General features: G+C 29.7%; 3 protein-coding genes and 1 pseudogene across 3 annotated transcripts; 1 reads left to right on the top strand and 3 right to left on the bottom strand.

Annotated features, from left to right (window-relative positions):
• Nucleotides 1-2,839: 2,839 nt before the first annotated feature.
• LOC132805012 (enoyl-CoA delta isomerase 1, peroxisomal-like) lies at nucleotides 2,840-3,839 on the bottom strand (annotated as a pseudogene).
• Nucleotides 3,840-4,604: 765 nt separating this feature from the next.
• On the top strand, nucleotides 4,605-9,166 carry LOC112492963 (replication protein A 70 kDa DNA-binding subunit B-like). The gene is made up of 10 exons (XM_060819998.1): nucleotides 4,605-4,931; nucleotides 5,977-6,107; nucleotides 6,223-6,295; nucleotides 6,617-6,713; nucleotides 6,804-6,928; nucleotides 7,073-7,151; nucleotides 7,237-7,369; nucleotides 7,454-7,614; nucleotides 8,524-8,644; nucleotides 8,775-9,166. The coding sequence occupies exons 2-10, from the start codon at nucleotides 5,994-5,996 to the stop codon at nucleotides 8,799-8,801; spliced, it is 930 nt and encodes a 309-aa protein (XP_060675981.1). The 5' UTR covers nucleotides 4,605-4,931; nucleotides 5,977-5,993; the 3' UTR covers nucleotides 8,802-9,166.
• A 7,271-nt stretch (nucleotides 9,167-16,437) lies between these two features.
• LOC107413519 (enoyl-CoA delta isomerase 1, peroxisomal) lies at nucleotides 16,438-17,409 on the bottom strand. Its single transcript, XM_016021479.4, has one exon. It carries the CDS (start codon nucleotides 17,228-17,230, stop codon nucleotides 16,538-16,540), a length of 693 nt encoding a protein of 230 aa, XP_015876965.2. The 5' UTR covers nucleotides 17,231-17,409; the 3' UTR covers nucleotides 16,438-16,537.
• A 5,724-nt stretch (nucleotides 17,410-23,133) lies between these two features.
• LOC132805148 (enoyl-CoA delta isomerase 1, peroxisomal-like) lies at nucleotides 23,134-23,920 on the bottom strand. Its single transcript, XM_060820040.1, has one exon. It carries the CDS (start codon nucleotides 23,872-23,874, stop codon nucleotides 23,182-23,184), a length of 693 nt encoding a protein of 230 aa, XP_060676023.1. The 5' UTR covers nucleotides 23,875-23,920; the 3' UTR covers nucleotides 23,134-23,181.
• Nucleotides 23,921-24,047: the final 127 nt, after the last annotated feature.

Genomic DNA, 24,047 nt, shown 5'->3' with positions numbered 1-24,047 from the left:
ATCGTTAGTGACTGAATCTGAACCAAAAATGGAGGAAGGATAAGAGTATTTTTATTTTATTTATTTTTTCATTTATTTTGTTACTCGAAAGTTAAAAGGAGTTCGAAGAAATATATGTGTGAGATATTTTTTTGATAAATAAGTATATGTGTGAGGTATGGGAATGACTTTTTAATTTTTTATTTGAACTTTTTTTTATTTTTTAATGCAATGGTGTTACGTTAGATTTCAAAGAAAATGGTGTTCTTTATGAATGACGGTCTTTTTTGAACTTTAACTATCTATTTTAAGCTAAAAATATATATTGCAAAAAAAAAAAAAAAAGAATGTAAATTTCTAAAATAACAAAAATAGAATGGTAATCATGTAGAAGTTTTAAACTAGAAAGTATGCTTTTGTAATCATCCTTTTCTATAATTATTTCTGTTCATTTTCACAAATAAGAAATTATAAAAGTTAGTTTTGCATTTATCATGGAAACGGAACAGATTATTTTTATAATTTATAATATTTTTTTTCCTAATTTTATATCTCAAATTTATAATCTCTCAATTAAGTAAGTCTTATTTAATATGAAAAACATATAAATATCTTTTGATTTAAAAAAAAAACGACAATGTTATAAAATAATGGTTTTTTAAAATTCATCGTGAAACCCTCCCTAATATTATTATTATATAAATATACTTCAACAGAGGATGAGTATGAATGTGTTGATTGAACAATTTTAACTTCACTAATAATTCAGTTAATTTGTGAGTTTTAAATTACAAGGAACTCAACTGAATAAAATTAAAATATTTATTAAAAGAAACAATGTTAAACATCAAGAGAAAATCTAATGAAGTTTTTTGAATTTAAAAATGTATATGGGGGAAAGTTGAAACTTTAATTGTTCAAATCATAATTTTAAAAATTAAATTTTGCATAATAAAAAAGCAAGCTTTTTTAGCAAGACGCTGTCTCAAGTAGATGGATATCCATACCAAATATGGTTTTATTTAAAGGAATACAATAGATGCGCTTTAATGTTTAACTATTCTAAAACCAAATATTGCATGAATAATATTCGTTATTTTTTTATGGATTCTATACCTATAAATTGAACTGGACTAGCAATGCAGGTAATAGAAGCTTTGTTAAGGATGCAATTCAAATTTATAACAAATCAACTTAATTATAACCCAAAAAAAAAATTAATAGAAGATTTGTTAGTGGTACCTTGGAGGTCAAATTTGTTTTATTGGAATTCCAAGAAAAAACTTGTTTTCTTGGAGTTAGGAAACAGAGTGTACTGATTCTTTCCTATGTAGAAATTGATTATGCTCATATGATTTATGAATACAATGGCTTCAGAACTCATTTGAAGAGCCTTAAATACAATTTACAAATGTTATTGTTTGATTGCTCTGAAGTAATATATGTTTCTATTAGATTGCAAACATTTTTATCTATTTATAATTATATATATATATATATATATATATATTTTTATTTTTTATTGTGGGAATTGTAATATATTTTAAACTAAAGAATGCGAGATTTCACCTGAACCTGAATTAATTATAGGTGTATTATAGATCATTTTACCATTAGATATGGATCTGAAATTTCTGATGTATTATAGATCATTTTACCATTACATATGGATCTGAAACTATAGAATATTAAATTTTAAAAATAACGAAATGGTCAGGATATTTACAATGTTAATTTCAAAATGCCCACATCAAAAAAACTTTTACTATCATTTAAGTTGCTATCATTTTTCATCACAGAGTTCTTAATTTTTGTTGTCATTTGCACATATTTATGAATTTTTAATTCTATTACTTTAAGTTACTATCATTTTTCAGCGCAGAGCTATCAATTTTGTTGCCGTTTGCATATACTTATGAATTTTTAATTCTGATATGTTAGTGTATCATTTGTTATATTGTGTATCATTTGTTAACAATATAATGCTTTTGAAGATGACCAAAAAAAATTATGTTGCAACTAAATTGATACATTTGTTTTATTCAAATTTTAACATTTTAAAACTAAATTTATATAAACAAAAAAAATAAAAAATAGCATACATCAAATTAAATTATAATGTAAACATGAAAACAATATATATATATATATATATATTTTAGCTATCAATGAGAAATATTTTTAACAAAATACTTTTTTTTACATCGTAATCAAATATAATGTAACATTTTTTTATAAAAAAAAAAAAAATAATAATAATAATAATAATAAAATAATACAACATATTTTCATTAACCGTTGGATGAATCCAACTTAATGGTTGAAATAATTTGTTAACAATTTGTTTCAAATTCCTTTATCGTCTTATAATATATATATATATATATATGTGTGTGTGTGTGTGGATAACTACAAAAATTACCTTCTAGCTTGAAATTTTTTTATAATTATCCTTATTTATTTATTTATTTATTTCATATATTTCTCTTTTAGTTTTATTTTCTTTTCAGTTTATCCCTTCTTAACAGAAAATATATAATTTTATCCAAAATTAATAAGTTTAAAGAGCTAGCGCCCATCTAATTATAATATTTATTAATTAAAATAAAACCACTAATAAATTTTTAAAAATTTGTATCCAAACAGTTATCAAAACTCCAATTTATTTTCTACGAAATAAACTCTACTATAATGGAAAATCCAAAATAAATTTCCAATCATTTTAATTTCTTCTCAATCAAATACGAAGATGGTGTCGTTTTATTTCTATTTTTCAGTCCAAATATTAACGTTGACTACGAAGAATCATTGTATTTATGTTTTTCAATTCAAATATTAACATTGACTTGGAATGTCAAGGTTGAAACTAAAATTTATAATATTGCAATGTAGAAAAAATTATATATAGTTTAACTAAAGTTTAACTAAACTCTAAACCGTCGCCTCAAGACTACATTTCCACAGTCAATCACGCAGCTTACAGCTAGAGTCGTGATCCAGTAAAGCTCAGCCTAATCTCATCCAATACATCCGACAACAAATCCATCCGAATCTGAGCGTACACGTCACCATTCCACTTCCTCGCGCCCAATTTCTCAGCCAGGTCAACGGCAGCCTCAAGCGTCTCCTCTGCACTATCATACGCCGAGTCAATAATCCCCTTCTTCACGGCCTCATCAGCCGTGACCTTATCAGCTCTCAGCACCACATCGCGGCGGCTCATCGGTGGTCCGATCTTACACCTAATCAGAGCCATAAACCAAGCCGGAATAGAAAGCTTAAGCTTCAGATCGAGCTCGCTCATGTAGAGAAAGCCTCTGTCCCTTTTCATGAGAACGTAGTCATGGCTCAGAGCGAAGATGAATCCGGCGGCTGAGGCGTGGCCGGAGACGGCAGCAATGGTCGGAACGGGGAGGGAGATGAGGTCGGCGACGACGGATCTGAGTTTGGAGTCCATGAGAATATACGGGAGAGAAATTGGGAGGAGGATTGGTGGGCCCAGGGGAGATCGTAGCCGTTGGAGAAGAATTTGCCATGTGCGGTGGTGATGAGGACCGAAGATGTGGAAGACTGAGATCGGACTTGGCTTATGGCTTTTGGATTTCATCGAGAAGGGTCGGGTTCAGCCTGTGCTCGCCCGACCCGGTCAGGGTTAGGATGAAGATATTTCCTCGCTTCTCTAACGAGCACATTTTTTTATTTTTTTCCTTTGCTCTGAGGAAAGAGGAAACAGAGCTCAAAACTTCAAAAATGGATTCTTGTTCTTGAACCTTTATCTGATTGCATTATTAGAGAAGAATAATAATCAATAAAGAATAAAGAAATGGATTAGACTCTAATTTGTCTTATTCCATGGAGTACACAGTGACACGTATAGTTTATTAATTATAATAAAATTATTATTTATCAATTATTTATCAATATATATATGTATATATTTGACAAAAATTATCAACATCATGTTTGGTGTGGCCAATTTAATACAACAAAACTTCTTTTGTAGAGCTCTGGTGAATTTGTAATGATTATATGAATTTTATTATTGATATTAAAATACATTAACTAATTTTTATTGTGGTTTAATTAACTACATAATTCAATTAAAATTTTGTAGATTTTAATTATATAACGGAAATCTGTAAGTTTTGTGGATAAATGATTTTCAAAAAAATGATTAAATTTCAAACAAAAATGATGAATAAAATATATATATCTTTTAGTCTATACTATAAGCAAGAAGGTTCCCAAGTTTTGGTAATGTTTTACTGTTCAAAATGGTTCCAAAACGATTACTTTTCGTGCGTTTTGGCTTTTTTTTTTCTTGTTTTTTACTTTTTTTTTTTTTTTACAATTTCATTTATCCAAATCTATCCTTTTTTTGTTTCATTCTACAATAGTATACCAAAGATAAAATAGATATTTCATTTCTATTAAATACAAAGTTTTTAATCGATGACTTTGAAATTACACTGACACGGCATAGCTTCTCATATACTTAAACTTATGGCATCTCAGTAGCACACATCACACAAGACAGCAACTAAAAGCTGTTTTTTTTTTTTTTTTAAACATGAACTAATAAGTTATATATATATATATATATTTCCTTTCCTTTAGTCTTCTATAATATAAATGAAAAGAGCCAAAGGATTTGGTCATATTTTACTATTTATAATGGTTCAAAAACGACCATTTTTTTTGCGTTTTATTTTATTTTGTGCTATTCAATTTGTATGTCTTTTGGAAATTTGAAGAAATTTGAGGGTTGTTAACGTCTTTTAAAGTATCTACCAACTTTTGTACGGGAAGTTGAATCTTTCCTCTCCTGTGCATTCTTCTCTCCTCCTTCCATTGAAGCTCAGATTCACCCAAAAAAAAAAAAAAAAAAAAAACAGAAGAGAAGAAAAGAAAAATAACTCTGGGATGTGCTTCAAGGTCGCTTGGGTCATCTGGTGAGTGTATATTATATTTTATTTTTTCTTTCTTTCCTTATTTATTCTTCCTTCCTCCTCAACAATCCTACGTGGTCTCTCTCTCTCTAATGGGCTTTCCATTTTCCACCAAAATCTATATTCTCTTCCTGTATGTTCATGTATAGATTGGGTTTTTTTCTGCCTTTCAATTTGGATCAAGTTTATTTATTTGTTTCAATTTTAGAGAAAATAAGATTAGGATTTGTATTTTATTTGTTTGTTATTGGAAGCCGTGTAAACCTTTTAGTTGGTTCTGGAATTCAGTATTGTTTCAATGTAGTCATTAACTTGGAATCTATTGATCATATTTGATAAGCTTGGTGAAATTGTTAAAGAATTTTGGGTTATGATTTATCTTATTTATGAATGTAGAGACAATGAAACCCCAAATAGGGTGATCAAGATTTTCCATGTGTTGTTGTGTGGAAATAAAATATCTTGTTTCTTTAGTCTACTTTTTTCTTTTTTCTTTTTTCTTTTTTCCAAAGAAAATGTCTGTTACCCAGAAAAAAAAAAAATTCTAATATGTGCTTGCGTATATGGAATTTGATTCATTCACATAAAAATTAATATATATATATATATATATATATATATATATATATAATATGATACTGATTTGATCCAATATGTATAAAAAAATAAATGTAAAATGAAGAAATAATTTATGTTTTGATGTGTATATAAGTATGTGCATACAATATATATATATATATATATATATATATGATTTTCAAAGTAAATTAAAAAAAAATAAATATTTTTGTTGAATATTTTATCATATGTGAGATGTAGTAAATTTTTTCACTTTAAATATTAAATAAATTTCTATTAAATGGCCTGGACTTTTTTGTTGATAAATAATGGATTGGACTTACTCCAACTATTGCTTTGCATTAGCCTTTTATATTTTATCTATTACGTTAATTAAAATCCTTGAATGTTCCATCACATATTTGATCTTCAACAATTGCCATACTGGTGAGATCCACATTTTATGCTTCTTTTTTATTTTACCATACAGGTGTCAGGGGTTGTGGTATGGCATGCATTATGATTATGATGACTTACAGTATGGTAAGGATAGAGTTAGTGTACTTTATACAAAATTTTGGACTTCATTATTGTACGTCAGAAATAACTTTGACTTACCATGTAAGTAAATATTTTGATTTATAATATTTTAAAGCCTATTTCCTTGGTTTTCAGTATTTAAATGCCATTGGCTTTTTTTCTTTTCTATTTTATTTTATTTTATTTTTATTTTCAGCTTTTCTCTCCCCCTACTCTCTTTATCAGTGACGACAAAGAACCTGAGGATTGTGTTATTCACTACAAAATTGGTAACTTTAATTTTTTCCATTCCTTTGTCTTATTACTTAATTTCCTCGTGCATTTCAATTCTTTTGTGAGTTCATGAATTTCATTGTGCATGGATCTTTGCATTTTTCATTGCTTTTGTGTGCACATGCATATGATTTATATTTCAGTTCTTCACCCAATATCACATATTGATTCTCTATCCCACGTCGGTATGTTTGTGTATATAGTCAATTTGTTCAGCTATATTTTTATAACTTTTCATTTATATTTAATTCATCATGTGGACAAATTTCTAATGATCTATAACATTTTAATTAACTTTTGAATTTGTTTATCATCAGATGTGATTGGAATAGCGATTGAAATCAAGCCAAAAAAGGAGATAATCACGAATGATGGTTTAGAGATTGTCCAAGAGATGACTTTGATGAATGATAAGTAAGTACTCAAAAAAAATAAAAATAATTATTAATTATTAAATAAGTTAATAAACATTTTTCTGAATTTTGATTTTAATTTTATGGACAGTATGGATACTGTGATGCTTACCATGTGGAACCAATTTGTGAACAATGAATGTACTCAAATTTTGAATATTATGAATAGAAAACCAATCATAATTGGATGTCGACTTAAAGTTAGCTCATATAATGGTATGTTTCCTTAATGACTACACTACAATTGATGTTATTTTTGAACAATTTTTATGTAATTAAAATAGTCAGCAATTTTCTAAATTAGTTTTTATTAATTCAAATTTTTACATGCATATTTGTATCATTTATATCATCATACAGGTATCTCACTTTCAACCAAATTCTCCAGTTCATTTGTTATTGAACCGGAGATACCACAAGCAGCTGCTTTATCAATTTGGTAAACTAATATTGGAGTTTAAATTTAGAACAATTTTTCTTGTATAAAAAATAAAAATAGTAATAATTAATTTTAGCAATTACAGGTATAATGCTAATGCTGAAAAAGCCATGGACATAATATGTGGAAGGATTGGTCTTGAGACAAAGTCACTGTCTACACTTCCTTCTGCTGAGGACATCATTACCATTAAGATGATAGATAATCAACTTAATACGGTAAATTTCTTGACTATTACTTTGTTTATAATTATTAACAACTATAATATTAAGATATGTTTGTACTTTTCATTATGTAAACAGAGGAGAAGTTTTTGGATCAATGGTCACATCAAAGTGACAAATTTGATTCAACCTTTTTGGTACTTAAGCTGTGAAAAATGCACAAAAGCAACTGGATATGAATTTGAACAGAGGTTTAACTGCTTGTATTGCAGACATGATCAAGTTAAAGCTATGCCAAGGTATGCATACAAATATTTGTTGTTATTATTATTATTATTGTTGTTGTTATCGTCCAATTATGCAATCATCATTATATGATTGTAACTTACAACTACTAGGTTTTTTTCCCTATTAAAAACACACTAATTAATTATGCATGAAAAATTTATAATAAATGATATTATATTTTTCATCTCAGGTGTGAAACATAAGATAAAGCTTTGATCTAAATGAATAGGACAAGAATAAAACAGAAAAAAGATATGATTATACCTTGAACTGATCGATTTGTACATTTGTTGAGCCCCATAGCAATCACCCCATTCTACAACTTTTGCTCATTTGTCAATATGCTGCATTTAAAAGCAAAAACAGGCTACATTATGATTGAGGATCATGCTTGCTAGCCAAAATAACGAGATTTGTTGCAAGAAAAACTCCACTGTCTTTTGAGTATTTTCGGATATTTAGTTGCCATAATAATTGAGATCCACAAAAATTAATAATTGAAATTAATCATCATTATTTGAAACTCAAAAATCAAACTTAAACAGAGATCGTGTTTAAGAATTGCAACACAAAACAAAGAAAAATAACAAAATGAGCCATCTTTTATGTTAAGCATGTTCATTAGGAATTTTCATTTATAGTTTAGTAAGCAAAATATAGAACTCCACAAATTTTTGTTCTCTAAATACTTAGCTTATCTTTGTCATATAGATTATTACTTCATCTACATTATTACTTCATCACCTTTTGTTGTAATCCATTAGGTTAATGCCTCAATCTTTGCCTCTGCTCTCTCCACCCAGTGCCACTTCAATTTTGTATAATATGAAATACTTTATTCAGTTATTGTATAAGACATTTCATATTATTTATTTTATGATTAATTATAACCTCTAACTGGTAATTCTTCTTTTATTCAGGTGCCGAGTCATTGTTGATTTGATAGATGAGTCTTCATCATTGAATGCTACATTGTTCGGAAATCAAGCTGAAAATTTTCTTGGTTGCACTGCATATGAGTTGATGAATAAATCTGATGGGGTAATATAATTCTTTTCATATGTGTTTGTGGAAATGACGGGTTAGTTTTAACTTGTTCTTTGAAAAAACATATATAAATGATGTAAATGCTTATGTGAGTACTAACTGTGAATCTTTTTTTTTTTTTTAGGATTCTGTTAAAGATATTGAAAAATAGCGCTGAATCTACATTATCCAATAGCGCTGAATCTTGAAAGTTCTCATTTACAATTTGCTGAAGGGAGTAGGAAGCAGTTTGCCGAGCTTAAAGACAATGCTTAATTTGTTATCATGGGAACCATCTTTTTGTTAATGTGGACATGATAGATTACTATCAGTTCATAAGTAGATTATTATCAGTCTTTTGTGAACTTATAGCATATTTAGACTATACTATGATAGTAACACTAATATTATTATTTTGTACATTGCAAGATGTAATAGAAAATTGATTTAGGTATAACCTAATACATTTCTATTAAATCTTGCAATTTATCTTTGGAAGATAGCAATGATGCTAAGATAGATTCATCTATGACACAAGTATTTTATGACAACTTTTTGTTTAGCGAAAGTAAAAGAGTAATTATGAGTTTTTATGATTGTACTTATATTTCCTATGATCATTTTTTATTTGTTGTGTTTCTTTTAGTTAATATATAAATCCATGAATAAATTAAATTTCATGATAATGGACTAGAATCAAAATAAATTGTTTATGTTTTAATTAGTTTTAAAATTAATTTATTCTCACTAAATATCTAAAACATCTCAATATTGATTGGTGTATAAAAAACAAATAAAATTGAAAGGATGAAGCTAGAATCTAATTACGAACAATAATGGTTTTTGCTTTTTCAAATTTTCTGCTTTTCTAGATTTTCTGTTCATCTAAGAGTTGGTGATGCAAATCCACCCGAGCTTGCACCATCGACAACTCACTGGGGTACTGATCCGATACAGATGAAGACTGGACCGATCACTAGGGCTCAAGCTAAGAGGTTTAAGGACAACCTTACTGCCTTTATCTAGAAAGTAATTCATTCTCAAAAGGGCGTGTCCATACCTGAAGATAAAAGACCTGTTTTAATGTTTCAAGTGGTAGAGGCTGATACATCGGACACCCATACATCGGATATTTTATATCGGACACCCATGTCTCGGACATCTGATCTCGAACTTCGGATATCGGAGCCTTGCCTCGGACATCTGATCTCGGACGAGTCTTGCCTCGGACATCGGATGTAACTTAGCTCGGACAGACATCAGTTAGTTCGGCCACACACAACTTAGCTCGGCTAGACACAACTTAGTTTTGATAGATATCAGTTAGCTCGGCCAAACACAAGTTAACTCAGACAGACATCAGTTAGCTCGGATAGGCCATAAGTTAGCTCGGACATGAGGCAGACATCAACACTATCCTCGGATATTTTATATCGGACACCCATGTCTCGGACATCTAATCTCGAAGTTCGGATATCGGAGCCTTGGCTCGGACATCTGATCTCGGACGAGTCTTGCCTCGGACATCGGATGTAACTTAGCTCGGCCAGACACAACTTAGCTCGGACAAACATCAGTTAGTTCGGCCACACACAACTTAGCTCGGACAGACATCAGTTAGTTCGGCCACACACAACTTAGCTCGGATAGACATCAGTTAGTTCGGCCACACACAACTTAGCTTGGACAGACATCAGTTAGCTTGGCCAGACACAACTTAGTTCGGACAGACATCAGTTAGCTTGGCCAAACACAAGTTAGCTCCGACAGACATCAGTTAGCTCGGATAGGCCATAAGTTAGCTCGAACATGAGGCAGACATCAACACTATCCTCGGATATTTTATATCTGACACCCATGTCTCGGACATCTGATCTCGGACTTTGGATATCGGATCCTTGCCTCGGACATCTGATCTCCGACGAGTCTTGCCTCGGACATCGGATGTAACTTAGCTCGGCCAGATACAACTTAGCTCGGACAGACATCAGTTAGTTCGGCCAGACACAACTTAGCTTGGATAGACATCAGTTAGCTCGGCCAAACACAAGTTAGCTCAGATAGATATCAGTTAACTCGGATAGGCCATAAGTTAGCTCGGACATCAGGCAGACATCAACACTATCCTCGGAATTTTATATCACACACCCATGTCTCGGACTTCGGATATCGGAGCCTTGCCTCGGACATCTGATCTTGGACGAGTCTTGCCTCGGACATCGGATGTAACTTAGCTTGGCCAGACACAACTTAGCTTGGACAGACATCAGTTAGTCCGGCCACACACAACTTAGCTCGGACAGACATCAGTTAGCTCGGCCAGACACAACTTAGTTCGGACAGACATCAGTTAGCTCGGCCAAACACAAGTTAGCTCAGACAGACATCAGTTAGCTCGGATAGGCCATAAGTTAGCTCGGACATCAGGCAGACATAAGTTAGCTCGGTTGAAGAAATAATTCCGCCTAAATGTCAAAGTTAACTCGTTATCTAATTTGCGATTGACTTTCTTTCTTTTTGGGTTTTTATTTATTTGTTTTCTGGACAAATAACTTTAGGAAGGTTTTTATTTTATTGTAAATTAATTAATTCCTAATTTAATATAAAGGAATTAATTAATCAAACTTAGATTAGGAAAGGAAGTATAGTTACGGCCAACTAGGATTCTTTATGTGTGTGGCCGGTTTTACCTAGGATTTTTAGGGTTTATTTTGTTTCTTTCAAAGCCTATTTAAAGGCTTAGTTATCAATAAGAACTAACTTTGATTTGATTAAGAAAATACTTGTGAGATTAATTATCTCTTTGTTCTTTGAGAACACCTAAAACACCATTAGAGAATTGGTTGTTTTAGCTTAACTTATCAATGGGTTTTCCATCCCCTATTGTGGCGTCTATATTATACCAAGGTTTCTAACCACGGGTTGGTTAGGGGTTGAGGTCAATTCCATTAGAACTTGAACTTAATTAAGATCCGGGCTAATATAATGCAGGTTTAGGAGCAGGTCGTCCTAGGTTCGTATCAGTTGGAAGTGTTCTTACTTCAAAATTATATGATGCGATTTGGATATTAAATTTATGAAAAACTTGGGATAAAATGATTAATTTCTTTATGTTTGTTAATAATTTAAGATTAAATCCTTCTAAACAAATTGAAAAATGTTAATTAAAAAAACTAATTTAACAATTTTTTAATTCAAACTTTTCCGTATTACTTAAAAGCTATTAAACATTCAAATTTTAATCAAAGCCACGTGCATCGCACGTGGCCATACCTAGTATATATATATATATATATATATATATATGATAATTTTATAGTGCAAACTCATGTATATAACTTTAAAAATTATGGTTTTTGAATCATCATTTTTATATAAATTATTGATAATAATTTTTTAAAAAATTATAGTTTTTTCAAACATCTTCATAATAAAAATAGACAGACGTATCCATACTATAAAAATACTATATATATATATATTTAAATTTTATTTCCAAAACAAGAATAACTCATAAATATTGTTGTTAGAGAAATTATTGATTTTCTTAGTAAACATGAACACCTATAGCTATCCAAGAGAGCCAGTCAATCTTTCAATATTGAAATAGATTATATTGTATTACAATGGATGATATATTTTATAAAGGCATTTATTCATCGCTTTACGATATTATTATATAAAAATATAACTTTATAAATGGATATGTCTTTTAGTTACATATATATTTTCAAGTTCTATTAATAGACTCATTTTAATTTCTTTTAAATTCAATCTTTCAATTTTGTTATCATTTAGACAACGAGATATACATATTAGAGGATATCGGTGTTACTTTTATGTTGTAGACTTGTAGGGAATTCAAGCCAAATTTGATTATGTGGTTTTGAATGTTTATGGTGCTAATAACCACAAGAAAGACGTATTTGCCAAAATAAATAAATAAATAAAACTACAAGAAAGACGTAAGTATCTTAGCTGGGTTAAATTGCCCTTTAAAGACATAAGTTCTAACTATGGTTTCAATTTATCATGTCATATGTACTTTAAGTTCCCTTCTTTTTTTTTGTTTTTATTTTTTTATTTTTTTTTATAAGTATAATCACTATTCAAATTCTGTATTGGTTAAATAAAATATTGCATTTTATTGTTTTGTTATTTAGTACAGTACTTACCTAAACAAATACATATTAATTTTTCTACCAGTCTTAAAATGAAAATTATGATTTTTAATGGCGTGTGCTTTATGATTTTTTTTTTTTTTTTTTTGTAATTGACGTGTGCTTTATGATTACTTATACATCAATATCTATATCTATAGTTATATTAAAAGAGCGAATATGGTTAGATTTTTTAACATTCATTTGCCATCCTGTAAATTCTACAGTTTGAGAGTGAAAGTATGCTCCAGCCTTTTGATACGTTGAGTTATGAATGGTTAAAAATTATTTTCAAGTCTTTGCAAAATGTTTGGTGGAACAGAAAATTGTTTGTATGAATTTATGCTGCCAGATAAAATAAGAGTTTTGGATAAGCATGATATACCTCCCGTGGTGATTTTTTACATTTTACATTTTACATTTTTCTTTTCTTTTTCATTTTATTTTATTATGAAAATGGACTGGCTGTCATAAAAGTTACAAGAGCGAGTGGTTTCTAAAAAAACTTTCATCAACGAAAGTGGTATATATGTATATATATTGATTGGTGATAGTAACATAAGAAAAAAAATGTTACAGGGTTCGCATTCATATGCGAATGAAATTGAGGCTTGGATAAGAATAGCTAACATGAAGGAAATGAATTAAGTCAGACACAAACCACATTTGTGGTTTATTATTATTAATTTGTTTAGACAAATTGAATCAAATAGGGATTGGAAAAGGTTACCATTAAGATGACCTTAATGCATATATCCTACTCAATTGGTCTATCAACGCTGGTACGAAATATAACTTACATGGCTTTATCATGAATAATTAAATCACAACTAAAACTTAATTATCTCGTCACAATTTATCACTATATAGAAGAAGCTTAAGATCTCAATAACAAGGATTAACAATTTAAACAAACATATTAATCCCCCAAAGTATTTTAATGGGGATTAATAGCAAATTCTTGTTATTTGCAATACCAGCCCTTCTTGGAATCGAGAATTTACCGCCACAATTTTCTCCAGTGTTGATACATCTTCACACCCTACACAAACAAACAGAGTTTTTCGTTAGTGAAAAAAAAAAAGAGAGATGTGCCTGATTTATATTTTATACTTTCAAAACCCCAATATTCCATATAATAAATAGAACATCCCCAATTGCAGAGATTACATACCCTTTTATTTTTTTTGCTGAAACTTAAATTCTATTCGAACCCAAAAGAGAAGGTTGGCAAAAACCAAAACCTCGATTTAAGTAGCTACAGCATTTTCGCTTTCCTGAATCAAGTCTATTACAAAAGAAGAAGGCAGTAGGATGGAGTCCACCTCTCCACAAAAACTAAATTGTTTAGCCCACTGTCCTACAAAGTGTGCAGCTCTATTAGCCACTCTAGAGACCCAACCAAAATAGACATTAACAAAAATGGATACCAAAAGAAAAATGTTATTTGCAAAGTGATTAGCTTTCCAGTGTAAGGACCTAGTGTCTATTAGCTAAACTCTCAATAACGATGAGAGCATCTGACTCAATCAAAATATTAATCCACCCAAACTTTATCGCAACTGCAAGGCCATCAAAATGGCCTCTACCTTCGCCACCTTTGGAATAGAGATTTCCGACTTGAAAGTTTGGATTACCAACAGTTTCCCCTTTGCCATTTTGAGCAACCATAGCTAAACAGCTTCCATTCTTAGGCAGCATCCGTATTGATTTTAATGACTCCTGCGAGGGTCTGCTCCACATCCGACTATGGTCTCTATTGGAAACCAAGCTTCTTTGCACAGAATCATGCATTCGTAAGGACTTAAGTTCAATAACCCTGTTCATAACCAACGTCATTGAGGAGTCTGCAATATCAACTTCTTCCGTGTGCGCCACTGTTACGGATCCACCATAAGTGCTCCAAAGTAATAGCATTAACATAAAGAAACTATCTCTGTCTTCCGGGTGTTAGAGTTTGGGCCGGGCCAGATCCACATGTGTGAATGATTTTGACTTTGGGTCCCTTTCGGTTGGTTAAGTTTTGATAAAATAATATATATTTTAAAAAAATGGGTTGAGAGTTTTACGGAAGGAATAATTCTTCGTTGCGAGTTTGGATGTTACGTTTTTTCAGTTTTTTGAGAAAAACACATAAATTTGGATTTTTGAGAAATATGTGAAAATAGAGAGAAAACTAGTGACTATGGTAAAATAAAAATATGTTGGTAGTTCCAAAAGAAAATTTTTAGAGATGCTAGATCTAAAAGCTTTTGCAGTTTTTATATTATAAGACGCATTCATCATAAAATTTCTACATCAATGGACGAAAACATTTTAAGGATACTGTGATACCACACAGATCTCGCTTAATTTTACAAAAAATAAACAATTAACAAGGATTTACCGGTTCTAAAATTTATTTGATTATTTTATATAATTTTATTTATTTTGCATTAATTTTTTCACATGTATTTACATATATATTCAATTATATTTTTGCAACACCTGATGCACCGGGAGCACTCCTTCCAAATCAAAAAATAAGTTATTATATTTTATTTTTATATAGTCAACTATTAATTTATAATTCTGCGATTCTAATAAATCCATCTTATACAAAATATATAATAAATACATATATATTTTATCAATGAATAAAATGTATTAAAATTATTCAATTCAATTCATTCCATTTTATTTATATCATTAAATATTTTAAAGGTAAATAAAAAGAAAAAAAAAACCAGAAAACTATCATTAAAGTTAATTTGGTAAAAAAATTTAGTAAACATCAATAATATTTATGAATTTTTTGGATATTTTTATAAAAAAAATTTATAGATATTTTTAAAATTTTCATAAAAATTGTAAAAATTTTGATACATATTATAGATTTTTTAACCAAATTATTAAAAATTAAATAAGAATATTTTGAAATCATGTAAATTTCGATGGAATTTTGATAGATATTTATCCTTTTTTTTTTAGACTTAAAATTTTTTTTTGACCCCTTAATAAATCAAAATTCCAATAAAATTTCAATGAAAATTTCAATATTTAAAATTTTGATATCAATAAAATGCTGTTAGGATTAATAATTTTTATAGATGAAATATTTGATGGGATATGAAGTGGAAAATTTCTGAAAGAAATGAATAAATGGATCCAGCCCAATTGGGAAATCGCCACTATTGCCATTTCACAAGCTCACATCACATGTCAGTGTAGAAAAATGTGATTTTCCATTGATTATTCGATCTAATTGTAACTAATTTGTATAGCGTTCACTTATATTCATATATATATATATATATATATATATAGTTTTATATATTGCTGGAACATTACTATGAAATTTGATGGCAAAATTTCAAATGCTCATGCTTTTATCTGCTTATTCGTATTCCAAATTTAGGTTAGGCTCAAAATGTATTCAAAATTTATACACCATATTACAATAAAATAATTTATTTATGATGATTTTATATGAGTTATATTATAATCAAAACAAATTCGGCTTATAAAATAAAACACAAAATTCAAAGCCTTATAAAAAAATTCACATTTTTGTTCTTTTCCAAAAAACAAAAAAGAAGAAAAATGTAACATTCATCTAACCATAAAATACTTAATAAAAATGGCATATCATAAAATGACAGTGGGGTCTTTATTAATTTATTTATCAATTAAACTTTTTTTCTATATTTTAAAATTTTTTATCCACGGTTTACAATAACACTTATGGTCAAGTACGATGCAAACAATGTTACAGCTTTGACCCAGTGCTGCCGACACGAATCGCATCCAGTACATCCGACAAGACTTCCATTCGAATCTGAGCGTACACGTCACCATTCCACTTTCTCCCAACCAAATTCTTCCCCACTCCAACGGCAGCTTCAACCGTTTGCTCCGCGCTATCATACGCCGAATCGATAATCCCCTTCTTCACGGCTTCATCAGCCGTCACCTTATCGGCTCTCAACACCACATCTCGGCGGCTCATCGACGCGCCGATTTTGCACTTGATCAAAGCCGTAAACCAAGCAGGAATAACAAGATCAATATCGAGCTCGCTCATGTAGAGGAAACCCCTATCCCGCCTCATGAGGACATAATCGTGGCTGAGAGCTAGGATGAAGCCGGCGGCGGAGGCGTGGCCGGTGACGGCGGCGATGGTCGGCATCGGGAGGGAGATGAGATCGGCTACGATCGACCTCAGTTTGGCATCCATGATATGGGGACTAGATGGGGAGGACTTGACCAGTTCGAGATCGTAGCCATTGGAGAAGAACTTGCCTTGAGCGGTTGTGATTAGGACCGAAGATGAAGAAGACTGAGCTCGGACTTGGCGTAGAGCTGATCGAATTGAATCGAGAAGCGTCGGGTTGAGCCTGTGCTCACCCGACCCGGTTAGGGTTAGGATGAAGATGTTGCCTTTCTTCTCCAAGGAACACATTTTTTATTTTTTATTTTGGTTTAATTTTTTTTCTCAGAGCTCAAAGTTCAAAAATGGAGATTACAATTTTTCTTATTTACTCTGGATTTATAAATAAAAACGATAAGAGAATAGAGTATGTGGTGCTCAATGACGCTGTTCGGTTTTTTAGAATAATCAATGTAAACGGAAAATTAGATTAAAAAAACCAAAAAACCTAACGTAATTGTTAGTGGATCGATATATTCAATGTCGTACCCAATCAATTTGGTATCTCTATTAGTTTATCAATTTTGTGTGCCCAATTATCAATTTAACGTATCATTTTTGTTTGACTAATCAAAATCAAATGTTTAAAAAATTGAATAAAAAAAAGTGTGAAAACAATGAGCTTTACCCATGGAGTTCTTTGATTAGTCCATGATGATTTATATTTAAAAAGTGCACCTTTTTTTGACCAAATACTAATGAATTTGGTCAGACTAGCCGCCATTCATGATATATAAAACATAATAAAATTGTTTTCAAAACAATGTTATAAAAGTTGCGTACAATTAATTTTATAAAATTAAAAAGTCAAAATGGTTAATAGAACTGAAGTGATACAAACACCAGAAAAGTTAATTGTCTAGAGGGTAAAGTTAAAAACATATCACAATTTGCGAGGTGAAAAACTGGGTTGGGAAGGGCAACCAAATGCCTCAAAGTTAACGAAACTCCTTTGACATTAGAATTTGTGGCTTCGTGTGGCCAAACACGTTGTAGGAGTTGTTGGGTAAAACACTGTTTTTTGGGTTGTTTTAATTTATTTTGAATTAATATTTTTTTAATTTGCTTTTGTTATTTAGGTTTATGTTTAAATTTTAAAAGAGTCAACTGTCATTATGCTGAAAAGAATCGGCTTCTTCTATGCTAATAAAAAATAGTAAAGTGTTTGATATGAAGTATTAATTATTTTAAAGTATAAAATTTACATATAAACGTTTAGTAACTTATTAAATTAAATTGTTGTAAATTTTGTAAATACTAAAATGGATATGCTGTATTAGTTATATATATATATATATATATATATATAAACAAAAATACAAATTACATAATATCTAATAAATGATTAATAATTATATTAAATTTATTAGAAAAATATATACCGAAATGTTTAATACAATGTATAAGTAATATAAAATTGTATTTAAGCCAAAAAAAAAAGGTAATATAAAATTGTAAATAAAGCAAAAAAAAACCTAATTTTATTCATAACAAAAATATTCAAATGGAGATACAAAGTTATAATCTCATTAAAATTGCAGCAATTGTATTTCCTAATATTTCCCTTTATTGGGCTCCCCGATCATTATGATATTCTTCAAAGGTGGTTACCTCATTGTTTAGTTCATTATCAACAATGTCATTATTGATAATTTCCTCAAAATGATGATCATATTGAGCATGCCTTCTTATGACCTGTTGTTTTGTTAATGAATAATTAAGCATATCCTTTAAAATCTTCCATCTTTTTTTCCATGCTTCAAACGTAAGTTCAATAACACTTCTAAGAGAAGGATGTGCATGGTTGAACACGTCTTGATGTCCTTTTGGTTGATTACCTTGACGAAAATTTGGTAATTGATACCTTTTACCTTTATATGGTTTTTAAAATCCATTTATTATTTATGGATATCCAACATCAACTAAATAATATTTTTCTTATGAAAAATAAAAGAAAAATAAATATTATACGACTTTTTGGAGGCTGTGGAAAATTTAAAGCTGGGTTCATAAAGCTGTAAAAAAATATTCTCATATCATAGGCAGCTCCTTCCCAAACCAGCATATGCAAATATAAATTGCACGTCAAAACTACATACAGCCATTATATTTTGAGTTGGTATTCCTTTTCTTTCAATTTGTGGCATTTGATCTTTAGGGACTATTGAAGCATGAACATGAACACCATCTATTGCACCAATACAATCCTTAAATAATTATAAAATATACTAGTTAACTGTTGCAACTTAATTGTATTAAAAGAAGGAAAAACTAAAATTGCATTTAATATTTACTTTTAAAATGAGACATATATCTTGAATCTAAAAAATATTTCCTTTGGTATGCTATTAGATGTAGGATCTGATGACTTTACTTAATATTTAGCCATAACACATACAATATCTAACATCAGACCAAAGTATTTGCTTATAGTTTCACAGAAATGCAGAAATCATATTCTTGTGCTAATCTATTCCCTATACCATGTGCGGAACCAGGATTCCAACTTTAAGGTGGTTAAGTTACAATTTTTTTTTTTTTTTTTGGGAATGTTGAAATTAAGTTATAAATTTTTTTTTGAATATTTAAATTATTATTGATGATAAAGTTTTTCTATTATATTTATAATCCCAAAAAAAATTGATAACTAGTTTTTATAAAATTTCATACAATTTATTATTTTAACATCTAGATAAGTCTATTAGAAAATTTGATTCGGTTTGTTCCCCCAAAAAAAAAAAAAAAAAAATCTATTAGAATAATATGAGAGAATATACTCTAGTGAACAAAATTGATAATATACAAAAACTAAAATATTTGTTTCAAAGTATGATAATCAAATAAAAATATAATTTAACAGATAAAATGTCAATAATAAACTACAAAATAAAATAATTAACGATGAAAATTTTACAAAAAACTATCTAAAATAAGCATTAATCATAAAAGGAAATAACATTAATACTTTCCATTAAACCATAAGTATACCATAAATAAAAAATAATATCAAATTATTCAATACTTTAACTAAAATTCCTAATTATAATGTAAAAAAAAAATTATAATTAATAACAAAAAAAAAAGAGAATTTTGTAATTTGGAGTAAAAAAATAATTTATATAATATTGTACTTCAATTTAAGGGCCAAATAAATTATTTAAGCCAATTATACAACTATCATGCTAATAAATTCAAAAAACCATATATATTAAAAAAAAAAAAATTAAAAACCTTAGGGTGGCCATGGCTCCCACAGGCCATGAGGTAGTTCCGCCCTGCATATCCCAAAATGTGCAAAAACATTCCTAATATTCCAGCTACATGTATTCTTTTTGAACCATGTAACCCATTATCGGTTTCCAAATCATTGTATAGTTTAAGGAAAGCATATTTTTTTTTTCCATTCTAAACATCCTATGACAACGGCTTTCATTTCTTACTAAAATTTCCCTTAATCATATATTACCAGTTTGATAAGAATTTCATAAATGGTTCCTTTTGAATATATTTGACATAATAACTCAATGAGTAAAAGATATATATATATATATATATATGCATACAATTTCGTCAAAATTCTCTTGATCTTCCTGCATGGCTATATTGAAAAAAACCTGTAATTGTCAATATAAGTTATTAATGGATACACAAATATAAACTAAACGTTTAAAATCAACAAAAAATTAAGATTATTAAATAATTAGATTTTTTGGATGTAGAATTGTAGAATAAATAAAAGTCTTCATAGTTCAAACACAATTATCATCATGATTCATACATAAAATAAAATTCCATAGCTTAATTACTAAAAATAACTTGACAATAAATATAACAAAAAATTGTGGTGAGAAACGTGAATCCTCCTCGTGATTAAGCCACATAAGCATAACTTCAGGTTGTTTCATAGTTGAAAACATTTCTTTTTCCCAAGATTCAAAATATAATCGAGTTAAAAATAACCATAACAGACTCCCAACCTCAATTTCCAGGTATCACTTCAGGAATACTATGATATGATACGATGGAATATTTTATTTTCTATTACAATAATTAAGTGATCAACCTGCTGTGACAATTTTGCAGCACCTCCTACCTTTCCAGTTTTAGAAACTCCTTTACATTTTCATTTTGTCCACTTTTTTTTTTTAATTTTAATTTTATTTTTATATTAAAGAAACATAATGTTCATAAACATTATGTTTAATTATTCCTCCATGTCTAGGTCGCCTCAAGATGTATCTACATAATAATTAATTATAGTAAATTAAATAAATACATTAAATATGATAGTATATATAGTAGTAATTTAATTAAAATGAGAATTACTTACTTGTAATTTGGTTTTCCACCATTCATCAGATGCATTTGCAGTATTCTTTCTTGTATTCCAACCTAAACCAGTTTCCTTTCTGAACAAATCTTTTCATAATTTCCGATCAATATTTTGAGTGCATAGTATTTATTCTTCAATTGCAGCTTAGTATATGACCTTCCTGCTACTTCATAGAAATTCTTGATCAAGTTTTCTCACCCTTATTTATTAAAATGAGTCCCAGGATGATTTCCTTTCTCCACCTCTTGGATACATAAGTTACAAAACACAACTAGAGCCTCATTATCCCAGTTAGACTTACCGCGGTGTCCATTGCAATTTGCAACCATTTTCACTAATCATATTATTTTCATCTATACAAATATAAATAAATAACGAACCAAATACATAAGTGTATGGGTCATAAAATGTTTCAGAGGTGAATCGTCCAAATGATGCAATTTTTTTAAACTTCCTTTAATTTGTTGTCATTTAAGGTATATGTAAAAGAAATTAATTAAAAAAAAAAGATTTGACTGAAATTGGTGACCAAAAATGGAAAATGCCTAGCTAGTTGGGAACAAATATGTACAAACGAAAATGGTAAAAGTCTGTTCTTCTTGCTAAGCTTAAACCAAGAGCATGACAATCAAAATAGTTTCCTCCTCTACTGACAAGGATGTATTTCTAAAATTAATTTTCCATGATTTGATTGCTTCAATTTTTTAATCCAACTCCTTGAAACATTTCCTTATAGAAGAGAATCAAACAATCAGAGGAATCACAAAGTTCATATATGTTTAACCATATGCATAAAAATTGCACAATTATGGAGGAGAAAAATTAGAGAAATTTTTATATTCAAATCTTAATTTTAAAAATGCTTAAACTAAAATATTGCTTAAAATATTTCAATATTTTTTTAAATTATCTTTTATTTTTTATATATATATATATATATTTTTATTTTGTCCAAATTTTAATTTTAAAATAAAATAATTGACAACTAAAAGATTATTTATTTATGTGTATATATTACATTTAAATGGTCGGTTTATATTAGAACTTTTTATTTAGAGAGTTTTAATTTGAATATAATTGTTTGATAGGATAATAAATAAATATGATGTGGTGTTATATTAATTAATTAACATATTTTAAAATTTAAAATTTGTCCATTTTAATTATAAAAATATAGATTTTTAAAATAAAAATAAGATCGAGTTCTAAAAGCCGTTATATAACTGCCAGATTTCTCAAATAATCAGCCTTATTATATTTTTTCTAACCACCTAAGTAGCAAAAATTCTTTTATAATTGATTTTAAAATTCCTCTAATTATTATCAAATTAAGCCTTAGTACACCTAACTATAACAGTAATGGTAAGGAACAGTGCTTGCTTTTAAGTTACTGCTCACCCTGTTTCTGCTGGTTTTCTGCTGCTCACAAAATCTAAAGCCTAGAGAGGATTCACAATATTATTATTATTATTATTTTTTTTTTTTGCTTTTTCATATATATTTTGATTTTTTTACTTTTTCCAAACAAAAAAAGAAAAAAAAATGCAATATTCATCTAACCGTAACATATTTTACAAAGAACCAGATAAAATATTTTACACAGATGGCATACACAAATGTCCAAGGGTCTTTATACTTTATTTATTTATAAATCAACTAAATCCTTTTTTCTATATTTTCAAAGATATGATTGCGTTAATATAACGAAGTGGATAGTTTTATTACTTGAACACTTTTATATACGCCAGAAAAAAACAAAGATTCTCGTCAAAAATAATTTTTTTTTTTTAATAGTTCATAAATTAGATAAATAGAAAAAAAAAAAAATTGGTAGCAATAACATCAACGGTCAAGTACGGTACAAACAGATTTAGAGCTTTGATCCAGTGTTGCCGATATGAATCTCATCGAGTACATCCGACAAGACTTCCATTCGAATCTGAGCGTACACGTCACCTTTCCACTTCCTCCCAACCAATTTCTTCCCCAATCCAACGGCAGCTTCAACCGTCTGCTCCGCGCTATCATACGCCGAGTCGATAATCCCCCTCTTCACGGCTTCATCAGCCGTCACCTTATCGGCTCTCAGCACCACATCTCTGCGGCTCGTCGGCGCGCCGATTTTGCACTTGATGAGAGCCATAAACCAAGCCGAAATAACAAGCTGATTATCGAGCTCGCTCATGTAGAGGAAACCCCTATGCCTTTTCATGAGGACGTAGTCGTGGCTGAGAGCTAGGATGAAGCCGGCGCCGGAGGCGTGGCCGGTGACGGCGGCGATAGTCGGCATTGGGAGGGAGATGAGATCGGCTACGATCGACCTAAATTTGGCGTCCATGAGATGCAAACGAGAATGGGAAGACTGGGCCCACTTGAGATCGTAGCCGTTGGAAAAAAACTTGCCTTGAGCCGTTGTGATTAGGACCGAAGAAGAAGAAGACTGAGCTCGGATTTGGCGTAGAGCGGATCGGATTGAATCGACAAGGGTCGGGTTCAGCCTGTGTTCACCCGACCCGGTTAGGGTTAGAACGAAGATGTTGCCTTTCTTCTCCAAGGAACACATTTTGGTATTTTTCTTTAATAAGAGAACAGAAGATTAGCACGTTAAAAGACGGAAGGACAGTCATCTGGCTATATCCAATGGTAAGGAAAAAATTTATATAAATAAAAAAGAAGGTATTTTAATTAGTTGGCCAATATATTTTACCTAATTAATTAGTTATCAATTTTGTTTAC

The sequence above is a fragment of the Ziziphus jujuba genome, chromosome 8 (genome assembly GCF_031755915.1).
Source record: "Ziziphus jujuba cultivar Dongzao chromosome 8, ASM3175591v1".
NCBI lineage: Eukaryota > Viridiplantae > Streptophyta > Magnoliopsida > Rosales > Rhamnaceae > Ziziphus > Ziziphus jujuba.
This window is presented reverse-complemented; position numbering and strand designations above follow the sequence as displayed.